This window comes from Nematostella vectensis, chromosome 7 (genome assembly GCF_932526225.1).
Source record: "Nematostella vectensis chromosome 7, jaNemVect1.1, whole genome shotgun sequence".
Lineage (NCBI taxonomy): Eukaryota > Metazoa > Cnidaria > Anthozoa > Actiniaria > Edwardsiidae > Nematostella > Nematostella vectensis.
In genome coordinates, this window is record NC_064040.1 from 11,115,778 (window position 1) to 11,143,722 (window position 27,945).

Below are 27,945 nucleotides of genomic sequence, written 5' to 3' on the forward strand. Positions count from 1 at the left end.
TGTCGATTCGTTTTAATTTGTTTTTCATTTTTATTGTCGCTGTGGGCTCTTTAAATGCCATATCATGCATTACTCATTATCTCGGTTTCTGAAGAAAATACAGACGTAGCCTGCGTAGAGGGTCAAGGGAGAGGACTTGGTGTTGTGCGAGAGCGTGAAATGTCGTCTTGAATGCCCTTCCTTAAAGCCGCATTGTCACCAGTTTACTTCCGGAGGTCCGACGGAAACCTCAACCGTTAAAAAACAAAATAATCTATTAAAATCAGGCCATCCGCTTTAAATTATCAATCAGATCCTCAAAGAAACTTTCAATAAACACACTGCTTTCAATATTTTGAAATATTTTTCCGTTAAAAATCATTGGATATTGTTACGTACTCGACCGGAAGTAAAATGGTGACAATGCGGCTTTAAAAAACTCGCCGTATATTGAACCTTGTCGTCCAGCGTATTGTGGAAATTGTGTGAATTTTAAATTGTTGATCTTTTAATTTTTCCATCGGATTTGCTGAAAATACAATAGAGGCGATATTCCAATTAATTTTGGCGTTTTTTTAAATTAGAAATTTTGAAAACAACAAAAAAAGGAAGCATTTTACGTACCGAATTCCTCAAGTAGCTCATGATGGTCTGATGCTGAGGAGCGTTGTCAGGCAAATTCTGTCGGTATTGTACCAGACTCTGGCGATCTTTTTGCGCAACAATAGTCTGAAAGAAAAAAAACAGTCAAAGCCGTCGATCTTACATGTGTTACGCGTGGTTTCGTAGGTTATGAAACCCTATGCAAATGAAATGCTGGCCTTATAACTGTGAACTTATAACTATGTGCCGCCAAAATTTGTATTGTTATCGGCCAATCAGTGTCATGTAATACTGCACGGGTATTACAACTTTTTGAATTAGTGTTTCAGGAAGGTTGTAAGCACGAAAAAAGCAACATACTTCAAGTCGAGGTTAGACATTCCTCGCCTCAAAGGCTATATCAACATTTTCACTTTGTGGCCAGGGGCGTACGCAGCCTATAGGCCTGCAGTCACCGGACTGCAAAACAATTTGGCGATCTTATTTGCATAACGAGGGAACAAAATCAAATGTTTACTCATTCATTTTTATGTTCGTAGTTTTATATGTATGATGAGGATAAAAACTATAATTTTCTTAATCATGGTAGTCTACAGATGATTTCCAAACATATTGTTATGTCGTTCAGTGCCACGCGACGACTGTAGTCCTAACTCAAATCGACGATGACAGAGGATCGTGTAATATTCTCAAAAGTCTGACGCATTACCGCCAATTACCAACACAAAAGTGGGAGCTATATGATCTACACGGGAATGAGGGGCCACGGTCTCATTTAGCTTCTGAATGCTTTGACTGGAACTTGATAAAATCATGCGTGCGCACCTGGTGGCTAGGGATATGACTACTGTAGGCTCCTTACCACAATGGCTTCATCATGGCATTTTCGCCTTGTGGCTAGGGATATGGTTAGGCTTCTCACCGCAATGGCTACATCATATCATTTTCATCTTGTGGCTAGGGATCTGGATAGGCTCCTCATCCCTGATATCAATGGCAATATCATTCACGCATTGCTTCTAAGGGGTATAGCTAGGCTTCTCACCTCAATGGCTACATCATAGCATTTACACTTTGTGGCTAGGGATATGCGCCTGCTATGGTCGTCAATCAGTCTTAAGTACTTGCTTAAAACCTGTTTAAAGGAAGAATTGTCATCACTGATCACACAGTTTAGTTCTTGACGTTCTTATTGGACGTTCTGTGGTGGACAAGGGTTGTCACATGAGCACACTCCAGATTACACGCTTTTTCCTTTTCATAAAGGAACACAGAAACCCTATAAGAATGCCAGAACTAGGCTGCTAGTCGTCACAGTTTACTCCACATCTACGCTTTCTATGGTCATCCACCAGAACCCTTTTGTGATTCATTATTTTTTACACAACACATGACATTAAAAACGTGCACCAAGGCCCCTAGGGCGTGTGTAACGGTTCACAGAACATCAACAAATGATGGTCCAAGAACTCACATTTTCTGGGGCTTTATTCCGATGCAGGACGTTCACTACATTCTCAAATCCAATTAACGACCGGCACCTGGATGATCCGAACCAGCCCTAGAAAACGAAATACGAAATGATTGAGCAGTGGCACGAAGGGGAAAGCGGCAACCGTCCACTCCCTCAAAAACTATATAATTCTCGCCCAAGAAAAGACTCGTGTATTTGAAAACGTTCGCATTTCTGATAATTTTAGATACTTTTAACCCATTGACTCCTGGCTTTTTTTGAGCTGAATTTACAAAAAACAGACTGAAAACAGATACCTCCCCCCCTATTCTGAGTTTTATACAGCCCGTCAAAGTCAAACACAGCTGCACCTAGTCAGCGGTATCCAAGCTTTCCAACAGTGCTTTGCGGTCCCCACTTTTAATCCCTCGTCGTTGTGCTGAAGCCAGCACAAGTTGATGGTTGCTTGTATTTTTCATCAAAAATACAGCTATGAGCATATTAGGAGAGTGTCTCAGGACATCATGAAGTCTTTTGGGGCATAATTGAGTGCTTTGCTTATGGATATTTGCAAGCAAAGGTTGATTCATGATGATTTTTTCTTGTTTGGCTTTGCCCGGATGAGAAAATAATTTTCTAATGAATCACCACAGCTCTCCTAAATGCTGTCTTTCCTGAAACCAAATTGATTCCAGAATTGTTTACACTGCTATTCTGGGTCTGTATGACCTGGAATTGATTTGTTTAGCTTCGGGGTGAAAAGACTTATAAAAAAACCATCTGACTTTGGGGAGAGGAGTGTTGACTGGCCCTCCCCTCGTGAATTTTCCCATGGATCTCCCAGAATGCTTTGCAATACGTAAAGACATCTACGTGGTTGTACAATCCTTCAAGGAGTGGACATTGTGTTTTGAGGCCATGGAAATGTACCTGGAGGATCAGAATAAAGGTATGTATTTGTGTCTTGAGCTGTTTTGCTGATCTCTCTCCCTTGTGTGGTATTTTGAGCGTTTTATTGAGAGGGGTGATTCTGCTTTTCTCTCCTTGTTCGATTTGAGATTTGTCAAAGAACCTGTGCTATTATTTGGCTTAAGAGTAGATGCCAACACCTTGGTTGGATGCATATCTGCAAGACCATTTATCCCTTAGACTGATGCCTGAGTATCTTCATCTTGTTGTGTTTATTTTGCATTTATGAAATTTTTGGGTTGTGGGTACTTCCCAAAGCCGGTACAGGCCGGTTGAGGGGTCAATGTGTTAAGGTACCATGCCCCTGAACGGGCGGTACTGTACAGGACCCGAAACGATCCCCAAGAGTCCCCGAAATGAACCCCAAGGAATTGCAGTAATGGACAAACAAAAGGAATGTGGAAGGATTGGCTTTCAGTTTTAAAAACATACGAAACATTTTAGCGTCATTTTTGTTATTATCCAGAAATTTGAATTAACTAAAACCATAGTATTAAGATTTTTATATACGACTGCGCGGGAAATACAGCTTTCGACAGCTTGGTTGAGTCAGCTATTGGGGTCAAATAAAAATTCCCGTGATGGTAATTTGAAGAACCAGGCGTGAATAAATAATTTATACATAACAAGCCATAAACGAATGTCTCCACAGATTAGACATGCCTCTGCTTTCCCGTAGGAAATTGTTTGTTTGTGTTCGGTGAATGAAAGACCTATCATAAAGAGAGATAGAGAGAAATCATGCAGTGGTGTACGCACTACTATATAAGGAAATTCAAAACTCACAGATTGCTTTCAACAAAAGCCACATCTCTTAATATTTTGCAACGGTAGTAAAAAGGGTTGTTCGAGTGCATTACTCAGTTCGCCCCATGTAAGGTAATCCAAGAGGCTTCCGGATTCTGGATTCCAGGCTCTGGATTCCGGATTCCGACCCTTGGATTCCGGATTCCAGGCACAACTTATATTCCGGATTCCAACAAAATATTAATGACAATCTATTAAAAATATGCAAAACTCTCGACATAGCAATGAACAGAAAACATAAGCGTATCGAAGCGTAATGCTAAAAAGGGACAACAAGTGAAAAGAAACCATTTGTTTACCATTACATCACTAAGATATGCATTATACCACTAAGATATGCATTATACTACTAAAATATGTATTATACCACCAAAATGCATTACACCACTAAGATATGCATTACAACACTAAAATATGCATTATATCACTAAAATATGCATTATATCACTAAAATATGCATTATATCACTAAGATATGAATTATATCACTAAGATATGTATCCCACTAAAATGCATTATACATGCATGTATAACACTAAAATATGATTTATACCACTAAAATATGCGTCACTGGCGTCACTGTTTTCTTTACGTCTTGCAACGTTTTTCAAAGAGCGAAGACATTTGGTTGACGTCCAAATTCGAAACCAAGATTCCACGAGGTTACACCCTGCTCAGCCACACGCGGTCGCCAGGAAAAAAAAACTTTGCAAAACGGATTCATGGCTTCCGTGACGCGACGCACAATATTTGGGCCGCTTGCATGGTATATTTGGTAGAAATTCAAGTTGACACATTGAAAATCCTTTCATTCGTAATGCATGCGTTCGCGTTAATGTATCGATAATCAGACAGATATCATAAAAGGGTTGCTCAAACTCGGGTCTCGGAAATAAAACAATTGATATGGATTAACGTCTGAGTGCAAACTCACTCGCTCTTTTGACGAAAAGTTTCACAGGCACTGAAGGATTATTTCCACTTTAGTAATAGGCGATTCCAGCTATAACTGCATATTTTCAATCAGAAATGCCGGGGACGCTACAACAGCTACGAGAACCAGAATGCAACGCGCACTTTTTACAGTTTGCTCGACGAATCTACCACAACTACCGTCATGCCGCGCGCGTGCGTTTTAGCTGGAATGGTCTATTCAAAGACGAACGAAACCGAGTTTTTGGTGACGTGTGCACGTGAGAATGGCTATACTCTGTGCAATACACCCCTTCTATCTCATAGAGCGGATTTCGGATGAGGGTAAAAAGTAAAAGTAAGTCAGGCTTGCGTTCTGTTAGCGTTTCTATTGGTTTAGGGTATAGTGTTTTGAATTTTAGCCAATGAAATTGCAAACTTAATCAAAACGCGCCAGTACTTACGTCAAGGCTAAACGCAAATTTGACTTTCTTCGCCTCCTGATTTGTTTGTTGTTGAATGGCTTCCATTCCCGATTGGCTAAATTTTCGACATTAATATGAAATTTGCTCATTCTAACAAGAACGGGAGATCAGGCTATAATGCGTATATCTCCCGTAAAATGCATAATGTTAGAAGGGAGTCCTATTTTATAAGCTTAGAGCTTCTCTGGATATCCTTGCCTACTCAATTTTATGAATTGTAACTCTAATAAGAAAAATACTGGCAAAATAAAACTGTGAACTGTGAATCTTAACTGGAGAACTTGTTTTGTACTCTTACTAGTGTTCTCAAGAATGTAAGAATTCTGCCAATTAAAGCTAATTAGACCGGAAAAAGTTGTACAATGATCGACAATGAGTTTTCAATCAATTATGCTAAACACTAACCAGACACACCTCCTCATTAGAAATGCAAATAAAGGCAAGGGCTTGAGGAACATCGTGGCACTTTACTCGGCTACTCAATCTTCATCTTCGCTTGTGTGGTAATTGTGGGATTTTTTTAAGTCATTAATATGAATGAAAAGTATGGATTCCGGATTCCAATCTCTGGATTCCGGATTCCAAGGGCCCTAAAAACCTGGATTCCGGATTCTGGATTACCTTACATGGGGCGACTCAGTATGCTTTTGTCATTCCATCTTCTCGGCCAAACCGGCTGTCGGTAAATATTCGCTCGCGTGAACATGGATTTCGTGGTGAAAAATACGTTTGGTTGTCAAATGAATATAGATTTCTAGGGGTGATGTTTACCGGAAACGAGATTTATAGTGTCAAAGTCATGTGTTGGAACTGCAAATGTTTCGAAGGTCAAAAGTTTGGTTGTTCTGAGCAAGGCTGTGCTTTGGCTGTGCTATGTTTAGTTGTACGGGGGGGGGGGGGGGGGGGGGGGGGGGGGGTTGTACTCCTTTCAGTAGCAATTAAAAGTTGTGTATTTGTTTTGGACTCTGTTTATGGGTTTACCGCCGGGGCAATGTAATAAATAGAAGTATTGTATTGGAATTTAAGTTTTTTAAGTCATGTTATTTAGAAATAGTTTTGCTGTCAACCCTTAATTTTGCTTTCAGAATTGGAAGTGCTTTCTTCTGCTTTCCCTTTGTCTATTACCGCAATTCCGTCGGGTTGATTTCGGGTCCCGGGATCAGTTGGAGTACTTTTGGGGATCATTTCGGGTACTGGGATCGTTTCGGGTCCTGGGATCATTTCGGGTCCTGTACAGTACTTTCGATTTTCAAAGATCGCCCTTCCTCTCCCAAAGAGATTTTTTGCTGCCACCGCCCATGCACAGTTTGTCTTACCTTGCCAGTGAGAATGTCATCGATGTCCTTCCAGGAGTGCATCTTAGCCCTGGATGTCAAGGCCGTCCATTCTACTTGCTTATCAGATAACTGGATAACAATACGCAAAGTGTTACCTGAACATGTTTCGTATGTTGTGTACAAATTGTAAGGATTACCTTGAATGTACTCTTAATCCACATCGGACTACTCTTTTGTGCCTGAAATGTTCAACAATGATAAATTATTTCCAGAAGAACTACTTGCTTGACACTTATGGCCTGGGTTGGTGGTGAAATTTTGCCGCTTTCAAAGAGGCCTTATCCGCCAAACCTTTTTATTGTTTTCATTCAATATTGAAAAGCAAATCAAGTCTGGAAAAGGTTAAACCTAACAGCTCAAACAAAAGAAAAATAAAAAAGATTAAAGAGAAGAATAAACAAGTTCCTCATGCTGACAGCGGGGCTAATCAAAGTCATTAAAAGGGAGGTCCCTAATAAGTGATAAGTAAAGTGTCGATTGACATTAAAAGGGAAGGTGGCGTCTGATCGGTTGGTTTATAAGTTTTAGAAAACTGTAGTATTAACAAGACAAATTTACTTAATAAAACAGACAACTATAGTACACTTCGGACACGCGTTTGATCTTGGGGCTGACAAAGACCCTTTAAAAGGAATGTACCACTGTATAAAAAAAACAGACAACTATAGTGCACTTTGGATAAGCGGTTGAACTCCGATGACTGTGATTGGTAGGATCAAACAACTGTAGTCTAGACGGCCTTTGATTTGTTGATTCATATTTGCAAATACAATCCATTTTGTTTTTGGGGTTAACATTTTTTTTATGGATGGTATTGTTTACACTCTGTTTACCATATCGAAAAATAAATATATTGCAAAAACTTCCCCAAATTAGCTGATGGAAATGAATGGAAATGGGGGCTGATAAAGATCCTTTAAAATGGAGGTACCACTGTATATAACTTAATGACAGGGCACGTGTCAGACTAGCCTAATGGGTCGTGAGATGTGAATCGTACCGCAGAGTCTTGATAGTGGTAGAGGCAGCAGTAATATAAGGTGGTGATGACAGGGCAGAGGGTCACGCTAGCTTGGCGAGGATGTGTGGTCATTGACATATTTCTCCTCTCCATTTCAGCTTTTACATCTGCAGCCTAGTATAGTATACATCAAGGAGTGTGAATAATCAAGGATACATACATGGCATAGATGGTACATTTACTGTACATATATATGTATATATGTACATTTATACATTTAATGTATTTTTGCCTGCAAGAAGAGGGGCCCGGCCCCCTTGGCCACCCCCCCTGGTTACGCCCTTGATGGGAGTACCTCTAAGGGAATCTGCATCTCTAGCAAAGTGGCATAGTCTTGCGAAGTAGATGATAGGTCAGCTAGCTGAGGAAACGGCTGCAAATCATCACTGCAAATTTACCAAAAAACCTTTTCATTAGAAAAGTTATAAAATTAAGGGTGGAATGGGATGTGTTTTTTTGCCAAACATACCGTAAGCATACTCGCAGGCCTGTTAATCTGTCTTTTGCATCTTCTAATTTCATAATCTGATTAAGTTTCAAAAGCTGGGTTGGAGAGAAAAAACAGTATTTACTGATCAGTTACATTACCTTAGCCACTAGCGAGGTGACACTATCTAGTCAATCTATATCGTGATATACAAACCGCTGCTTCTTCGTGATTTCCAGTTATCCTAAAATAATAGAGAAAAACATTCATCAGATCATACATGCCTACAACAGTTCAATGTGAGAATATGGAAGAAATTTCTTATAGAGAAGGGGTAGGAGGGGGAGGGTAGCTGTTTGGAGACAGCAACCATCCCTCCCCCCTGCACTAGCAGGAATAGCAAGATGACCTTAAAGTGAATTTTATATAACTAAAAAAAAAACCTCATTGGAGTGTCATGTCAAAATCTGGTTCTAAAAAAAAATCACACCGAGATTTAATTTATTAGGGGCAAGCAAAAAAAACAAACAAACACTAAACAAGAATGCTAAATGCACCTGTAAAGTCTGGCCAGCTCATCAAAATCATAATGATCCTTCAAATATTTGGACAAGTGAGCGACTGCTTTGGGACGCTTGGACACTTCATTTAGGAAAATGCCTGAAAGAAGTATGGCCACAAATGGGACATTTTTAGTCATGAATTGTGTTTATACAACTAAACTATGACTATGAATTCATATTGCAGAGTGCAAGAGTGCATTTTTGTAAAAAAAAGATAAATCATGAATGCTCGTCTAATTAAATAATTGTCCCTTTAAATAAGTTATATACCCATCAAAGGATTTCTTTTTTTTTCTTTTTTATTTTCAACACAGAAAAAGGCATACTAAAATATTCGTTGGAGTTATTCTTGTTCGATTTCTTACTTTTTTTCTTGAAATAATGAAATGACAGTGATTCAACTAGAGCTGAAGTCTTAATTTCTAGGTCTTTAGGCAACTGTTTCTAGGCAATGAGTTTTCTAATTACCTTAGATGCCTAATTATGTTTTTGCAAATGACAAGTTTTCCAGTAACTTTTCAAAGTCAAGTAAAGAGAAGGCACATTAGACAAACAGCGACAGGTTGCCTAATGTCTCAACATGGCTGCCAGTGAAGGGTTGCCTGACAACTCAGTGGCTTAGTGACCGCCTCCTTCAAACAACTGCCTTGCTTGAAGTAAGCCTTTCCCTTGGTACTTAAAACATTATTTACAGTAAGCATGTTTGGGTTGATGTTTGTAGTCAGAAAGTGGAGAGCTCTTTGATGATGAAGGTGTCATTTACATTAAACTTAAGGATACTTACTACTTTTTACTGTTTTCTTGAGAAACAATATGACCTAATAAGATGGAAAATTACTAAGCCATACAAAATTTAATTAACAAATCAACCAAAAATATTAAAGAGAAAAGAAAGAGAGTACTTACGGCAATAATAGCATTGCCATCGTGCATTTTCACAGCAACGTCAAGTAACTCTACTTTCTCCTTGAGGGACTTGTAAAGTTCTAGGGAATATGGCTAGAAAAGAAATATATATTTAGAAATGCTGACATCTTTGGAATAATCTATTGAAGACAAAGCACTTTAATTATTATTATTATTATTATTTTTGAGTAACTCTAAAACATGCCCTCCTTCCACAATCTTTTTTTAATGTGTGACAAGTCAAGAGTAAACCTCAACATCAAAAAGGGTTGAAAAGAGAATGAATACTATTTAAAATATAAAGAAAAAATGATCATCAAGTTATGAAATGGGGCTGTATAAAAATTTGCATCATAATTCAAAGCATGTTGGCATGTTAATTAATTTGAATATAAGTAATTTATACTTATTGTGCTTCATGGAGAATCATTTAGGAGTTGAACACACACAGCAGTTCAACATTATACCCTAAGTGTGTCTGGGTCCACAAACCTCCCCTCGAATGATTCTTTTTATTGATTCAGCAACTGGTGGTGCCTTCATCCGACTTTGTCTAGCTGCCTAGAAAACACAGCAATATTGTATAGATACAGTAATTGGAGTAGCTAATCACTCTCATTGCAGCTAGATGCTGAATTACAAGAGCAGAGTTTTAGACGGGGTCGGGTTGAAGGCATGGTAAGGCTCTTCAGGTAGCCGCAATACAACTCATGTCTGACCACTGATCACAAGATCGAAATTGTTGGTTTTGTGGAGGGAGTAAAACCTGAGAACCGAAGAAAAACCCTCAGGGCAAAGGAGAGACGAAAAGAATGATCAAATACATGTAAACAGTTAAGGTAGCGTTTTTCTTTTTTCTTTTTTTCCCCTGTTACTTGTCATTGTTTTTTTTAATTTCATTTAATAGTGTGCGTTTGTATTACTGTTAAAGAACATGTAAAAATGTGGGAGAGACCCACTAACTCAGCTCACATCTGAACCGGGAATCGAAACCACAATGACACACATAGCACTACAGAGTGATGCTCTGCCAACTACGCCACCAAGGCTACCCTAGTGTAATGCTGACTCCTTGACATTTTCCCACGTTCAATGTCAAGGAGTCAGCCTGACTATAAAATGCACAAAAAAATGCAAAATAAAACGGTTCTTCCCTATAAGATTTCCATTTGAACTCTCCTATATATCTAGAGTTTTCTAAAAGCCCAAATACGCGGTTCATGTTTGTGAACCAGAAGAATGAATACAATACAATAATTTTATTTTGACTGTGCCAAATTTTCGTCTATTTCGCTGAATTGAAGTTTTTGGTGTATTCTAGAGTTTTCTAGTTGCACCATTTTTCCATGATAGTTGGTTCATGCTTTTTATATAACAATTTTGGTACTCAGATCACAACCTACTGATTTTCTTTAACAATTATCATTTTATAAAATTATGTTAAAATACAGTAAATAAAGCATATTTCTCAGTAATGAAAGCATGATGAATTCAAGTCTACGTACTTGTAAATCCCGCCTGAGTTGCCCTGCCTCTTTCTGTAATAGTTGATACTCGTGGACTGATATTTGTGGAGTTTGCTTTATAACTGAAAGAAACAGTTGCATAGCGTTTTGGTCAACAGGGTTATAATTGGAGAAGAAGCAATGTGAGTCATGAAAAAGGGTTAAAGGATTTCCACATTTCCAGAGAATGGATGTAATAGGGATCTTAAATGGGTCTAATGAACAATTTACTGGAGCTAACAAATGGAATATGAGAAAGTTATTTTCCAATCTTTTCTCTATTGTACGCTGCAATATATTTTCTATGTCCCTAACAAGCTTATGAGTAAACAAAACCCTTAACATATCACCACTCCTCTTGTAATATTTATCTCACCATCATCAATAGATGCACTGACGGTCTGTAGAGCTGCGGCTGGTGATCCTGTATTACTTCTCACAGATGAGGCAGGGACTGACTTTGTTGGGTGCTGGGTAGGCTTTGGGGGAGGTGGAACTGTCTTTGTCGCATAAGATGTGGGTTTGCTTGCACTTGTCAATACTTTTGGCTTTGTTGCTGTGGGGTTGGCCCAACTATAAACTTTCCCTTTAGCGAAAAAATGACACAGCAATGACATCTAAAGCAGCGTTCATGACGTGAAATATTTAAGGTCACCATAAATAAAAGACTTATGACAATAGTCATAATGCGTTGCCTACTGATTTCGGGCAGTTAGATGACTGGAGTTCAACTTATAGCTTGACCAGCTTCAAATTTCACTATGTCTGATGGGCAGACAGACTTAGCATAAATACACAGTGCGACCTCAGTTTGAGACAAATTTTATGTGCAAACCCGAAAAAATCCATTTGAGGTAAGAATGAAACAATTTGTGAATTCTTCATGATCTTGCTGGTATTTGCAAACTGTTTGCCAGAAACTGAGGCTCACACTATATTTATGCATACTTATGATCAGCAGATACAGCAGTTATCAAAACTATTTGAGGGATATGTATTGTCTATGGGAAAATACTAAATCAGGCTGTGGCTTGGTGACGACATATGAAACGGTGCACTCTTGAAGTCTCATCTTTGCCATCAATGTGAGCTATAGGTGCCCTCAGCTTGCATACCTGGACTGGACTGAGCAGTCGCTTGGTTAGAGCTACCAGATCGTAGTCTTGCCGACTGGACTTGTGCTTTGGGTTCTTCTGCAAAGAAAAAATACATTAGTAATTTATATCACCAACCTAGACACTTTTAAATCAAGATTTTACCCACCCCTCTACCCAAAAACTTTCAGACCTTCCCTGAAAAAATGTTGAATTCTCCCATCCTCCAAAACAACTAAGAACCATTCAGCATTGAAAATTATTGACAAAATAAGATATAAAACTAAATGATTTTTTTTAGTTTACAGGTGCAATACAGGATTCATGACTTCAAATCAAATTGAGACAATCCAGACAAATCAGAAGGGTTGGGTTCTGCACTCAATTCAAGTTGATTTCCTTTTACCTACCCGCTTTAAGACTATACTGTGCCCCTCCCCAAGCAGCTCCTAGTGGCTCATCATCATCGGTTATGGCAATGGGACGGGACGCCTTGAAAAACTCATTGACTTCTGTGTTACTGACAAACTTGGAGTCTGCACCAAAGGAGAAGTCCAGAGCTGGAGTGTTTGTGTCACCAAAGTCAAATGGGTTTCTTCTTGGAGCTTTTGCAGTGTCTTCGTCCTCGTCATCCTCAGGGTAATCAATTAGGTTGGACCTGTAATGAGTTAAAAGGTTGCTGAAAATATTAACTTGAATAAAGAGCTGTAGCCAGGGGGTTCTGGGGGGTTCAGAAGATACCGCATTCAACTGGAAGTTCTGCTCTAAGAAAGGAAAATTGAGTACCACTGTGAGCTTGGATAAGCTCACAGAGAAAAGAGAAAATGATCTGCTAAATAGTCTAAAAACATGTGTGACAAAGAAGGAAACTTTCTGCTGACTCTCTTATCCCATCTTTACAACAAAAGTGCTAATGAGGTTTCTGCTATACCAATAACAGGGGGGTTGGGGGTACATTTTGGGTATAGGGTGCTTCTCAGGCTAGCTGTCATTCGTCATTTTACACTTACTGCGTGCAGAGCTCCATAGAGAGAAGCCAGAAAGGTATAATAGAGCTCAAGATTGGTTGAAAACACATCAAAACACAGTCTATTTATTAGCCTCTTGTCATAACAAAACAAAAATCAAGGGAGGATTAGATAGGTTTTGAACAGATGAATTTTGAAAATTTGTTGTTTGTTTGTGCACGCACCTGAATGACGCCATTTCAAATGAGCGCGCACATGCTGTTTTTGAAATTTTATTTTTCAATCCAAACCAGGGCGCGCTGTGTTTAATTTCTCAATGACAATTTTTGCTCTTGTTTTTGTAGAGAGCTGACTCCAAACAAGCTTTGGATGGCGATGACTTGCGCGAGAGCTTGCGAAAAAGGGGGCGGAGCTATCCCTTTTATAGCGTGCATTCTTGTTTAAAGACAAAAAAAAGTGTTTATACCCTGTTCAGGACAAAGGAGTAACAATCATGGAAACCATGAATACCCCCATAGATGTGGGAGTTTCAACTGACGAGTGTATAAGCATATACTTATAAAGGGTGATTCTTAAATGTTTAGATTGTTGTATTTAAATTGCAATTTGATTTTTCCCGCTGAATATTTACCTGGATGAAAGCTCCTTAAAAGAGAACTCCTGCATAAAAAAAAAGAGTAAGAAGTGTGGTTAGAACATACATCTACATTTAGTAGTTCGGCCTTATTTTCTCCCAAGGCACTTCCTCTTTCAGTGCCAGGGAATTTACGCGACTTTCATACTGCCTTCTTTAATCTAGTGAAATGCAATCAACATTACGATTTCTTCTTCAGGTTAATTCCACAAATCTATATCTCTTTTTATAAAAAAATCATTTAGGAATTTTACAATCAAAACATACCAGTACAGAAGAACTTACCCTCGACTTGGCCGCCATTTTGTTTTGCGCGCCTGGCGACTTATCCTCACGTGACTGATTACTTGCACGGGCCGTAGGATAAGACGATACCATGCATATGGCGGTTCTAAAAGAAACCTAGGCTGTTTTCCAGCAAATCTGCCGTTCTAAAATTCTGGTACTATTTTTGATACTCTCTCATTGTTTTTGCACCAGCCACAACAGCCAATACTCAAGAATAAATTCGCTGTAGAAAATCTGTGACCTTTACTTGATCTGCCAAAACAAGCCCATCTTTTAGGGCCGTTGTGGAGGGGGGGTTGGGGGGGGGGGGGGGGTGAATAGGAAACCTCAATTCGGCCATGTTCTCCTGATACTATACGTACTTAACTTTGAAAAACAGGTTTTGTGTTGGACTGTTTATTTCACTTTTCATTTATTTAAATAAAATTCTATATTTTTTAGTGAACTAAATTGCTTTATGTGTACTTCTTGAACCATTAGGAACATAAAGAGCTGGGAGGTCTTGGTAAGAAACAAAAAGATAACATAATATACATGAGCCAGAAAGAAAAAAATCCAAATAGAAAGGAAACAAACAAAAAAAATTTAGAGGCTTCCGTCCCAACATGAAAAGGGGTCCGACTACAGACACAGGATCCCGGCAAACCCCTTGAGGCAAACCCCCAAAAAATCATGCACATCTTGAAGATAAGAAAAAAAAAACACAACTGAGACGTCCCAATCTCTCCCCCTTAACTTTTTAAATGGTTCGTCCCTAAAGTCTACTCATCCAGAGAACAGAGGTAGTCATGGGGCAAAGGTACACCATTTTTGCAAGGACTTTGAATCAAGAGAAATATAAAATAAAATATAAAAAGTTAGGGACACAAGAGCAGGTCCAGAGGGATGGAGGCATAAGTTTGATATTTTATTTATTTATTTTTGAACTCAGAAAGGGGGGGGGGTGATATTCTTCCAATGATCCAATCCAGGGATAGCAGATATTGTAGAGTCTGAGATGAATTCTCCTTCTAATCAAATCAAGTTTTTTAAACACTATAAATAAACACAAGGTTGAAAAATTATGTTGTTCGCCTATGTGAAACTGCAACGCTCCAACAAAGGGCTAACAGTTCAAATGCAACTACTTTGTTTCACAGAAGTGTAAAACATACTTTTTGAAGCTTGTGTTGATTTATAGCTTGTCTACACCACACCTATGCAGACCAACTAGTTGTCTGTATAGAGTTTCTAGTTATAAAGTTTCTAATAATCTGCCAATACTTATGTATGTATCTACAGGAGCAAATACAGGGGGGTGGATTGGGTGGATATCCCACCCCCCTTTTTGAGTAAAAAATTGAAAAGTTATTTTGTTTGAAGAAAATAGCTTGACTTTGTATCTATGTAGTGACCTACCAAGAGCCACTATAAGCTGTTTATCTGGCCATTATCCACCCCCACATTTTAAAATCCTGGATCCGCCCCTGATCTACTTGCACATGGCTGGACGAGGAAAAGAAGCTCCAAGGAACACATCTTGTATCTCGGACGGTAACATCGCAAGCCACTGCCAGATAAGCTTGTGGTCCCACCCAAGCTTGTACCTTACACAGGGGAAACATGATGTCACCGCATGTTCCATCGCACCTACAACTTCTTCAGTGTTACTAGATGCAAACCAGCCCATGAAATCAATTGCCTCTTGACCTGTGAGAATTATTTCATGACATAGAACCACTTATTACACTCTGGGTGGAACAGGAGATGTGATGTAGGGGTGGGTGGTAGGGTGGTGTCGGTAACTTGTGTGGCTAATCTAGGCCTATGGTTATCAATCCCACAAGGGTGTTTATATACACATAACCCTGATATAAACAGACAGGGGTGATTGTTGGCACAATCAATTTTAACCCTAAGGGATGGCACAATTTTTACCCCTAAGAAATAGCAAATTGGGTGTGCTTAAAGGAATTTTATACCCTATAAGAGATAACAATATTGAAAAAAATCCATCAACACCACCTAAGGGATGGCAGTTGGTTGAAATTTTATAAACTAAAAGATGGGACGATCACCCCCGTCTACTTTTCTGGAGAGCTCCCCCCCGTGGTACATAACTCTAAACAGACCAGGGAGTGCTCATCCATATATTTAAAGGGCAGTAAAGACCTTTTTCTGCAAGCCTAATATTGTAACACACAATTTGAACATTCTTGCTAATTTTTTCTTACTGATTTGATTAAAGTTTTTTTTGTTAATTTTGTTATTTGATTCTATGAAAACATGAAAAATCTAAATCTTGATCAAGACCCCGAGGGACTAACTATTTGACATTAATGGGACAGCAATGAAAATAGAAAATAAAAATCTAGAGAGATATCTCTTGAAAAAGGAAATTGAACAAGCAATCCTTTGGCTAAAAGGAATAAATAGAACAAGCTAACTGGCCGTGAACAAAATCTGTTATCTTCTTATCAAATGATCAGTTATTATTAGCCTTTGGACCTTGAATACCTTTGAGATAGAAGTCTTCTCCATATTCATCTTTCACCCTCTGATCAAGCCCATTCCATAATCCCTCTAACTGACGTTTCTGATTATGTGCATCTGTCAAGTTTGTCTTGAAAAACCCAGGGTCAATAATGTGAACAGAGACCCCAAATGGGCGCATCTCAATACGTAGGGCATCTGAGAATGATTGGACGGCATACTTGGATGCTGAGTAGGCACTCAATCCTTAAAAAAAGAGTACAATGAATAAGGTTATGCTAGCCATATGTCAATATTCAATTCATTTGTTATCGGGCATGGCCAGGCTTGAGAGGCTTTTAAAAGGGGAATAAAACACACAATTGCCTAAACCTAACAAGAAATGTCACTGATTCTTACCCTGAAACAGAAGTCGCCATTAAAAGGCTTGGATCTAGGTAAAGTGTGACCCATTGAAAGAGGTAGGGGGGGGGGGTAAGTTTTGAACTTCACCCCTCTTGGAAAAAAGCAGGCCTGTAGCCAAGAACACACTTTCCAGTTGAGTGTTGGGTTCTTCTGGCTATGGGCCTGGCCAGTGAAATATGGACACTTAACATTACTTAATGGTGGTCATATTTTTTTCAGCCTGGTAGTACTCAACTTAACCTCCCTCCCCTCCCCAAAGGGCATGAACAGCCTACCTGGGCCAGGGAGTTTCCCAGCACAACTAGCAACATTCACTATTCTTCCACAAGACTTCTTCAAGAGAGGAAGAAATGCCTTGGTAACATTTAACAAGCCCCAGACATTAACATCAAACACACGTTGCATTTGCTGCACAGTAATCCAGTCGAAAGGACCACCAGATCCGATACCAGCATTGTTTACAATGGCCCATAAGACTGCAATAAAAATTGGAATGAAACAATATTAACAGGATGAGACAATAGAATGCCTATTTGTTACCATAATTAGGGAGTGTTCATTAAATACCCGGAGGGAGGAGAGAAGATTTTGGGGAGGTAGGGGGCTCTGAAATTAATTAACCACTTAAAGGGAGGGGGCAGGGCAAAAAAAAATGGGCCATATTAGGAAGATGATATACAGATACGTAGCTGTGTCATTTTTCATTGAAGTTTCATCAAATATTATACTCATATGACATCTATGACTGCAACACCGCCCTTGGCAAATTCTGGGTACACGCATAACACATACCACTTCCTGATGACGAAGCCATTTCTTGGGTGATCAGACACAATGTCTTCTCTATATCAACTTGTTTAGTGACATCTAGTCTTATAGTAGTAAGTCTTGCAGAGCAACATTGTTGAAGATTTTTTTCTCCGCCCTCAGACAAACAGCCAGCAAACACCCGCAGACCAAGTTTGTCCAGCCGCTTAGCTAGCTGGTGTCCAAATCCAGTGTCACACCCAGTTATGAGGACCCATTTGTAGGCGAGGCCTGAGACAGGGGTGGAACCCCTGAGACGACGCCACAGAAGAATCGTGATAATGACTAAGACAATGCAGAGGAGAATTGCACTTGTTTCCATGGTAACCATGCTATGGACTTTAGAAAAAGCGTATGACTGTTAAAAATGGACTGACTATGATGGTTCTAGGGGATCTGAATACCATCTGTAAACAATTTTAAAAAAGATCGAAAGTTCATATCTTTGATATGCATGCCATTTTGCTCCCCCTTAGCCGGTTTTGCTGTCAACATTATCACCTCAGTAGGAAACCCAGCTCTTATTTTGGCTATATGAGTAAACAATAATTAGGGAACATTTTTAGCACTCGCGTGGTCCTGATAAAGCTTAGAAACATTCTAAATGTCATGCTCAACTCGAGATGTCAACTAAATCAAGGCGATAGTTCAAGCAGAACTAAAGTTGATTTCTATCCGTCCGTGTCCCGTAATTTATTATGCACCAGCCCCTCGGTATGCACATTTTCCTGGATAATCAAATAATAACCTCGAATCCAAAGCGCTTATTCGGGAGTACATGCAAAGAACAGAAAGAAATCCATAGAACTTACGAGATTGCTTGAGTTTCCGCCGTCCCGAAAGTGAGCGCAAGGAACGCCTGACGGTTATTGCTCTTTCCAGTGTCCTACAAACAATAGATTTATCGGTTCTTTTCTTTGGAAGGAGCTTCCAAAGTTTTTAACTATGCATTTGTTGTTGTTTTTTTCTATGGACGTCGTGTCACCTTTTATAGGAACGTAAAAAAGTATCCATTATTGTTGACTTTGTTACTCTTACTAACTATTCTGAGTATCCTGGCGATTTCCGGGGAAAAACAGACTTTTTAGCCCTTTTTCATTCGCAGTGTCTACTTGCACGGCTTCCGGTAAAGCACTAAAAAAAACTAGCTGCACGGCTGTCTCCTATTTTCTCGATTTTTAGCCTAAATAACAAGTTTCTGGCTTTGAAACACTTCCACGATTTTTTAGAATTCCACGCTTCGTTTATTATGCGCCGAGCATTCGCATGTCGGCTTTTGCAAATTTTTTAAGCTCGAAGCCATCGCTTGACGGTTCTAAATAACAGTTGGAGGTTTTTAAAGTCAGAACTTTTCATTTTGGCCTATAATGGCGAAAAGAAAAAGAGAGGGCATCTAGTTTTTTTTTCCCCGTGCACGGCTGTTATATAGCGAAAACGGCGTGTCGAACTCCACGCTTCGTTCATACCGTGCCAAGCATTTGCGGGCCGCTCGTTTCATAGCTTTTCAGGCTAAAAATAATCGCTTGCCTGTTCTAAATAATCGTACACACTAGGTGATGTGCGCAGTGCTCGTCAGGTACACACTAGGTGATGTGCGCAGTGCTCGTCATGTACACACAAGGTGATGTGCGCAGTGCTCGTCATGTACACACTAGGTGATGTGCGCAGTGCTCGTCATGTACACACTAGGTGATGTGCGTAGTGCTCGTCATTTACACACTAGGTGATGTGCGCAGTGCTCGTCATGTACAAACTAGGTGATGTGCGCAGTGCTCGTCATGTACAAACTAGGTGATGTGCGCAGTGCTCGTCATGTACACAGCTCGTCATGTACACACTAGGTGATGTGCGCAGTGCTCGTCATGTACAAACTAGGTGATGTGCGCAGTGCTCGTCATGTACAAACTAGGTGATGTGCGCAGTGCTCGTCATGTACACACTAGGTGATGTGCGCAGTGCTCGTCATGTACACACTAGGTGATGTGCGCAGTGCTCGTCATGTACACACTAGGTGATGTGCGCAGTGCTCTCATATTAACTCCTCACACCTTTGATAGGATAGATGCCTGCAATGGAAGAAGGATGAGGATTGGAAAAGGGGGAACCTTTCTCTAACACAGCGTGCATACACTTTAAAAACAAAAGGGAATAAGTTTTAAAACCTTTTTTATTTACGTTCCCTTACCCATTTACAACTTTATCTGAAGATATAAATTTTATCCATCTGCCGCTATAGGGTGTGCATAGTAAGCCTTCTTACACATCAACAACCAAGCCAGTACCATGGAGTGGGTGAGGGATTTTATGCACAGCAAAGCCTCAAATATCTCCCAGTTATTCACAGTATAAGCCACAGCTGAATCCACGATTGCTTGAGACAAGGGAGTTCCCTTGTTAACTCAAGCTCGTTTGAAGCTCTAGGACAATGGCACTTATCTCCCAGAGTAAAATCTTGTTATGTCAGAATTAAAAAAAAAATAACAGAAGTTTACAGAAAAAAAAGTGAACTAAATAATCAAAATCATTTTCATATGCAAATAAACCAGAAAAGTAAATTTTGGAGCGATTTCTCGTCCAGTCAATAAATAAAAAAGTGAGCAATGTAATTTACAGGAGCAAACTCTGAATAAAATGAAAAATTGTACAATTCAGAAGCTTTACACTTTGTTCAGTTTACAACTTGCTATAAACAAAAGCAACATAAAGGAGAATTTTCCCTCTCTTTAAACTTACAATTTATCCACCAATAAAAATATCTGGACTAGACAAAGGACTTGTAAATAACAAATAAGCAGAACAGTGGCAGTGTAGCCCTGCACACTTGAATCTTATTTTTCATATTCAGAGAAGCTCTTTTTGCTCTGCATCTGTAATTACTTAGTCATTCTTTTTGTCTGAAGCTTGTGAGGTTCCCTCAACAACCTGCTGTTGCTGGGTTCCCTGTGCAGCATCTTCCACAGGAGCCCCACCATTAGCAAGATCTTCCCCAGTCAGGCCAAATTCGTTGACCCGCTTGTGATCAACCTTATAAATCCAGCGTTGGTAGAGGTAAATGAAGAATACAATATCTGCCAAGAAAAATAAATGGAATAAAAACATATTTAACTATTGTACGTCACAAAAATAATTTATCAGGTGTGAATGTAACTAGCATTGCCGTAATATAGCTTGCTAGTGGCAATTATTTGAACTAAAGATTAAAGACAAAAGTTGGTGTAGATTTATGACTCTTTTCAGAATAATTCTCTTTTCTCTTTCTTTACTCTTTTCAGAAAACACACAATATTCTTAATAAACCACTCCATTGATATTAATTATTTTATGTTTTGTTAATAGCCATACCACCTATCTTAACACCTACCACTGAATACTTCTCTACAAGCCAGTTCCATGATAAATACACAATATTCCACATTTTTTAATCAAAACTGCTTTTGATCTGCCAGCGGTTTATTTATTAACATGGAGGGGTTCTTTGCTTTCCTTATATTTAGAAAACATTATTTTGCAAACAAACCTGGTTTTCTAGTAACACCAGGAAAACAAAACCTCAGTTATAAAATACTTCAAGCTCTGCATGATTTAGCTATTCAGAGGGGTTGCCAGGATTTTTAACAGGAGGGGGCCCAAAAGGCCATTTCAAGGCATTTTCTTCTATATTTTAGTTAATGTCTCATACATTTACTGTATTTTTGGCTGCTAAAAGAGGAGGGCTGGGGCCCCTAGGCCACCCCTCTGCCCACACCCCTGCTATTAGCATTGAGGTACTAACCATCTCTAAAACAGCCTATGCGATACATCATGGGCATCTTAATGACAAAAGCAAACAAGTCATCAATAAAGGTGTTTAGAGCCTTGTACGTCATCATCCTCCAGGGGAGATGAGCTACCGACTTGAGCTTGTAGTTGATGAACAGCTGGGGAGTCATGGTGATGAACCCTGTCAAAATAAGGGCAAGATGAATTTAACTTTTCTACATTTTGTAGAAGGACATGGAGTGGTGAGAGAAGGAAAAGAGTGACATACCACCAGTTTCACAAGCTACAGTAACAATGAGGTGAGTAAGAATTCAAACCAGTTTTAATTTTGTAATGCTACACACACTGAGTTTGTCCCTGAAATCCTTTCGACAGTTAATATGATTTCTGGTGTGACATAAAAATTGGAAACTACACTGAGTTATTGTGAGATCCAGAGGATAACAGGAGGTATATTTCATGGATCACATACATATAAATAAAAATTTAAAGCTTTTACAAATCATCAAAATAAGTCAAATAAAGGCCATGAATGTTTTTATTGGAATGTGCTTTTCCAAAAAAGGGTTGGGAAACAATTAACATCAGTCAACCATCGATCTCATCAAAACCAACCAAGCTGTTTGCCAAATCACTTTTAAATTGTATCAACTCAAAATATCTTTTAAAATGTCTTTTACAAGTCTCCTCATGATTCTTATAAATGACATACACAATATACACTTTTAGGACTCAATGACTTGGAAGAAGTTACAGAAGTTTGTGTTTTAAGACAATACCTCGGTATGCCCTTGTGGGAAGGGGGCATTGATTTACCATTAGCTATTTCGAAAAGGCAGAGCATGGAATTTCCCTAAAAAGGTATACTCACCAAATGTGAGAAGAAATCCATAAAGCATGCTAAGCACCCAGGAATACCAACCCTTGTGCTCAACATAGAACAAGGAATAGATGCAGTAGCACACAAGTAATGGGAATAACGCCCACGATAAGTACTTGAAAGCCATCTGTAGGGGAGAAAAATGTGTTAACCTAACAAAAACAAGATCAGAAATGCTTGGAATTCCTCAAGATTGCTCCATTGGCTAAATGTTTTTGTCTGCCTGATTAATGTGACTTAAAAAGATCCAGAATTGTATTCAAGCAGTGGATCAGAGGGTACAGAAACAAGTTTTAAACTTTGTTTTTTATTTTATACTTTGTTTGTTATATTTTAAATGATTTTTATTTTCAGAAAGGGAGCTGGACACCACCCAATCCATCCCTGTATCTGTCTTTGCTGCTTGTCCATAATTGTCTATCAGGTCTGTTACGTGCCCCAAAATACTATCAAAAAAACTAGGGGACACTGCCACACCCCTACTGGGGGGACACAGGGCCCCATAGCCCTTATAGACGTTATAGCCCTGTTTGTCACTGTATTTCTGATAGTACAGTACACTGCATTTCTGCTTGACTCAATCTTACAGTGACACTTTTCAGTGCCGCCCCCCCCCCCCCCCTTCCCTTTAACAACCCCCAGGATTCTACTCGGACTCATAAAAAAAATCATAGGCTCCCCAGAGGGCCCAATTTTTCGAAGCTCCCTTATTGGTGGTTAAAAATTTTAGGAGCCCCTGCCCAATATCTTCCCTCTGTACCCTTCCCTCCCCCTCAGGGTATTTAATGTTGCAGTTGTACATATCCACATATATAGTATAGTGTAGGTTACTTGTAGCTTGCCTGATCATAAACTCTTGTAGATGACTCAACGTAGCTTTCCTTGTCCTCAAAACTAATGCGAGGGAACATTCCAAGAATACGATTTTCTCTGTCCAACTAAAAATAATAGTTCACTGTGAGTGCACTCAAAGCTAAGCACAGTAACATTGAAATATCAATATATACAGTACCTTGATATTAACAACTTTATTGATTTTCCATAATTCAATCAGTAGTCCTACAAAGCAGCTGATGATGATGACAGTGTTGGTGTCATTATCAGCAACATACAGAAGGACAACCGTTGCTTGGAAAACGTTAAAGAACACTGATCTCACAGACAGGCCCTCTAGTGTCTTGCGGCTTCGCCAGAATTGGATATCTGATAAACACAAGTTGATTTTGAAAGCTTGCTCATGAAAATTTCATAGTACAAGTGGAAAGTAACTGCAGTGTGTAGTTCAGAAGAAAACATGAACAATACGTATAATAAATAGTTTACCATTTTTGAAGGCTAGAAATTCAAAGACTGTGTGCACCAGAGTCACAATCATAGTCACCCCTAGAAGGTAGGGGTTTGTCTCCACAATTGTCCTCTAAAACACCAATAAAATAGCACAAGGGAATATCATTAAGTTCAACTTATGGGAGGGTGTGGGAAGAGATCTAAACAGTACTACCATGTCAAACACAATTAGGCATCATGTTTTATCATAACCATTCATATAAAAACATCCCTGAAGAATTTCATCAAGAATGTGGATTTGATCATAAAATGCAAGGCTTGTAAGTGGATGGGCTAAACCACCATGAAGATATACAGTACAGGATATGTAAGTAAGTATGATTCTTCAAACTAGCTACTGTATCTCTCTATCTCTATCTTATTTCTATCTCTATCTAGCTCTATCGTTACATCTCCTTTAGTGACAGACTGTTTGGTAACAAACAAAATATATCATTTTAACTGCTATAGCAGTATGCTGTAGTGTGTGATAATGAATAATGTACCTTCATAGCATCCTGTTCCTCCTCAGATTGCTGCATGTCATCTCCCAAGACAGAGAACCACTTCTGCCGCATACGCTGAGACTCGTACATCTGCCACTTAAACAGGGAGATGGGACTGTAGGTCAGATGCAGGTCCAAGGTACTGTCAAGAAAATTAGCAACAAAGTATGAGATCATGGATAACAAAAATAAAGCTTGAGTTAGAAAGATAGAAACAACAACAACAATGAAAAAATAAAAGCATAATATACCCATGTGTTGTTGCAGGAGATGTGTGACTAAAATTTCAAAACTAGTTGAAGATAGATAGATGTACACATTGAGGAATGGCAGGGGCGGATCTAGGGGGGGAGGCGAACTGGCCCCAATCACGCTATTTTTCAGAAATACATAAAAGGAAATCCATGGAACAATGAATCGAGGCCCCCCTTTCTTGTCACCCTTGCTTCAGCCCCCCATTTTGAAACTCCTGGATCAACCCCTGTTTGGTGTTTCTAAGATGAAGTAGAGAATTCTGTCTACAGTATGGGCTTGATATACACCAATACAGTACTTACGGAGTTGTCTCATTGATTGGCATGTACTCGCTGCCAAGGTTCCAATAAGTGTTCAGGTAGAGGAGAGGATAGTATTTACTGGTCACATTGTCAAACTCAATAACTGAAATACAAGCATATCTCAGTCAATTTTTTTTTCTTCAAAGGGACACTCCATCCACTCTGCTGGAAGTCAGTGAAATATATTGTGAACATTATTAAAATAAAATAAATATAATTATCAACAGCTGATATCAATTGCTAACTTCTATTTACCCCAGCTAGTTGGATACATTTAAACTGTTGAGTTCATACTGTAAACATCTTAAAAGCTACTAATTGGATTATGAAATGGAAAGTATCAGTTTTATTGCTGCGAGATTAAAGCTGAAAACAGGAAGAGTTGGTAGCATTGCAAGCTACGAGAAGTTACAGGTTGATCAGTCTTACTTACACTCATCCATGGGGGGAGGTACAGAGCCAGGCGTCCAGGGCGTCTGGTCATCCATCATGTTAATTGTCAAGTTAGGATGCCAGTAATTAATTATCTCCTGCTCTTTCTTGGGGTCTTTTATTTGCTAAAAATGTTTGCAAACAAAAAAGACAAGTGTTTGTACAGTACTAGGGAAATGTGTAATAAAAAAGGAAAAGAATATAAAAACCTTTTATAGAGCCTTAATCCGTAACACCTTTGTTATTATTTTCAATGGAAAACAGATGAATGAAATAATTTCAAAAAAAACATCTCAACAAAAAGTTATGTTCTTCATGACATAATTCAATAAAAAATATCAAACAGTAGCTTCCCCAAATCAGCTGATGGAAATTAATTCCATCTCTCACTTGGCATTTTGCTAGGATAACCAAATGGGGGCAAGATCTTTATATGTAATGTGGAATATTTGGATAAAAACAGCTTTCATACCTGCTCAGGAGGAGCCTCTGTACTACCATAGAGTAAATTCACGGTTTTGCTTACTCTTCTTTTCTTATATACAGTGAGCACTGGGAGCAACAAGAACAAGCACTTATCACAGCATCACATTAATATCAATAATTGTGTATTGGCAAAATTATCATCACACAAGCAAGGTAATAAGGGACTTGTGCTAAGAGACCACATAACCTTTCTGGGTGGTAAATTCAAAACAAAATAATCGAACAAAAAAATCAGAAATGACTGTGCCTGTTACACCAGTGAACTACCAAAAAATAAAATTTTTAAATAAAAATAAACCCTTTCTGGAAAAAAAAATTCTGCCTTTTTACGTAAGCGCCGAATAAGTTGCTTTTTGTTGCTTATATTTTGCTGTTAAAAGCCAGAGCGCGCTAGTTTGCTACCCAATCAGTCACGTGATCTCTTAGCGCAAGTCCCCTATTGCCATCAATAATAATAATAATAAATCATAATTATGGAAGCATGGGTGGCCTGTGGTTACCACAATGGCATACAGTATGTACTTACTTTTACTTCTGTAAACCACAGCTCGCTTGTCAAACTTGGGAGAGGCAGGGTTGGGGTTTTTACCAATCTTGGTGATGTAAACATGTGCATACAATGAGCCATTGTTCATTAAGTTCTGAAAATAATAAGGATATGTGTACGTATATGACGGTAGTTCTGCAGTTGGCGGCAAAGGAGAGAAGTCAGCTATAAAAACAACTATATACCCAGAAACCCAAATAGGAAATTTGGAATATTGAAAGCTTTGGGTTGCTTGTAGGAGCCTTATTGACCACTTAGATTTAAAAATGAGATTCCCTGACTGTATTCTCTTGGAGGTTTCAGAAATAGAAAATGAAGTGCTCGAGTAATTAGATTTTGGTACAGTAGTGGCCACTTAATAGGTGTACCACTTAAGTACTAAAACATCTGGGTGGTATATACTGGCAAGCCTATACCATCGAATGTATTGTTACACTCAATTAGGCTCTGAGTACTATGTAGTCTAGTATGATGTAAAAAATAATTGGCAGATCTAGGAGTTCTTATAAGGGGGACCTGAAGCTAGGAGTTTAAGAACAGGGGTGCTAAAGTTTTTTTTTTTTTTAGAAAGAGAAGCTGGATTCATGCTGTTCCTTGCTTGGATGTCCTTATATTTAAACATATTTTATGCCAATCCTCTAAAAATAGGGGGAAAAGGGGAACTTGGTTTTCCCTAGATACGCTCATGAATGTTTTATCTACCTCTGAAGTCTTGAGCTGTGTGCTGAACATAAACACCCCATCCTTGGCTGGGCCGTCAGTCCAGTTACCAAACTGGAGATCTTTCTGGTGCCAGATCAGAGAACCTTTGTCCTCAAAGTTTTGAAAGTTACTCAACTCAGACAAGTAAACGTACAGCTCCTACAGCATAACATAAAATAAGTTAAAGTGAGAGGAAGCAAAAGTACAGTATTACAGAATATTAAATACACAATATGGTCATCATATTGCGTACATATCCAGTACAACCGCGGGTACTCAATCAATAAAAATCAATGATTGGAAATCCAAATGATATGTTGATACCTGTGATATAACCAGTAAATCGATGTCATTGTATCAAGCAATCCATCATCAATCAAAAATCACAAAAACGATAAAAATCGGTCATATATTTTCGTAGCATCGATTAGCCATAAACTATTTCTTTTATTGATTGTCATTGACTGTTATCAACCTTTATTGACCATAAGAGTTATTGATTGATCACTTCAGGAGTAAAAAAGCATTTCAATTGACTAGAGTAAAATATACAATTACTAGACTTGAGATATATAGCGTCTCAAAGCCTTTATGATACCACTTTTTTACTGGACTTATTTTATTAAAAAACTCATTCGAATCGGACGGCATCGCCTGTATCTTTATCTTACGAAAGCGATCGATGTATGAGAAATATAAAAACACGTGCATCAGTGTGTTGGATAAAATCGATGGCATCGTTGCCTTACGATCGGCTTTCACTATAATAAAAACGATTCAACTCTAAGTATATAAACGAAGAGAAGTCGAACACTCACCATCTTTTGATTGGTATTGAATAAATTCGTAGCCGGCTTTAAGCTCATGCCGCTGGGAGAATCGCTGCTTGGTTGCTGTTGTTTGCCTCGAAACAAGTTGGTCACAAACCAAAAAATAAAGATTCTGAAAAGAATACCCTTCCATGGTGACTCCTGTTGTTGTTGCTGCTGTTGGTTCTCGCCTTGGCCATTTTCAGCTGGCGCTGTAGCGTCATTTGTCGCTATTTCACCGTTTGCGTTTCGCTCCTCGGTCGCCATCTTGAAATTCTTTTCACAAATTTCACAACCCTTAACCACA

The 27,945-nt window shown here is 38.9% G+C and overlaps 3 protein-coding genes across 3 annotated transcripts; all 3 read right to left on the reverse strand.

Moving 5' to 3' along the window:
* Positions 1-10: 10 nt before the first annotated feature.
* LOC5507097 (spermatogenesis-defective protein 39 homolog) lies at positions 11-14,017 on the reverse strand. Its single transcript, XM_032375610.2, has 20 exons — positions 13,948-14,017; positions 13,660-13,688; positions 12,471-12,718; positions 12,082-12,159; positions 11,343-11,552; positions 10,967-11,049; positions 9,954-10,022; positions 9,462-9,554; positions 9,340-9,373; positions 8,550-8,652; positions 8,209-8,236; positions 8,035-8,108; positions 7,861-7,951; positions 7,545-7,679; positions 6,682-6,723; positions 6,524-6,613; positions 2,057-2,143; positions 1,628-1,717; positions 604-708; positions 11-508 (listed from the first exon to the last, which is right to left on the reverse strand). The coding sequence occupies exons 1-20, from the start codon at positions 13,963-13,965 to the stop codon at positions 488-490; spliced, it is 1,728 nt and encodes a 575-aa protein (XP_032231501.2). The 5' UTR covers positions 13,966-14,017; the 3' UTR covers positions 11-487.
* Positions 14,018-14,330: 313 nt separating this feature from the next.
* LOC5507107 (dehydrogenase/reductase SDR family member 9) lies at positions 14,331-18,717 on the reverse strand. Its single transcript, XM_032375608.2, has 5 exons — positions 18,447-18,717; positions 17,620-17,973; positions 17,103-17,303; positions 16,447-16,668; positions 14,331-15,639 (listed from the first exon to the last, which is right to left on the reverse strand). Exons 2-5 carry the CDS (start codon positions 17,963-17,965, stop codon positions 15,422-15,424), a joined length of 987 nt encoding a protein of 328 aa, XP_032231499.1. The 5' UTR covers positions 17,966-17,973; positions 18,447-18,717; the 3' UTR covers positions 14,331-15,421.
* Positions 18,718-19,783: 1,066 nt separating this feature from the next.
* On the reverse strand, positions 19,784-27,943 carry LOC5507106 (cleft lip and palate transmembrane protein 1 homolog). Its single transcript, XM_032375607.2, has 13 exons — positions 27,648-27,943; positions 26,830-26,988; positions 26,107-26,221; positions 25,567-25,646; positions 25,096-25,219; positions 24,663-24,765; positions 24,106-24,247; positions 23,597-23,690; positions 23,286-23,476; positions 23,116-23,211; positions 22,265-22,400; positions 21,407-21,574; positions 19,784-20,702 (listed from the first exon to the last, which is right to left on the reverse strand). The coding sequence occupies exons 1-13, from the start codon at positions 27,903-27,905 to the stop codon at positions 20,512-20,514; spliced, it is 1,857 nt and encodes a 618-aa protein (XP_032231498.1). The 5' UTR covers positions 27,906-27,943; the 3' UTR covers positions 19,784-20,511.
* Positions 27,944-27,945: the final 2 nt, after the last annotated feature.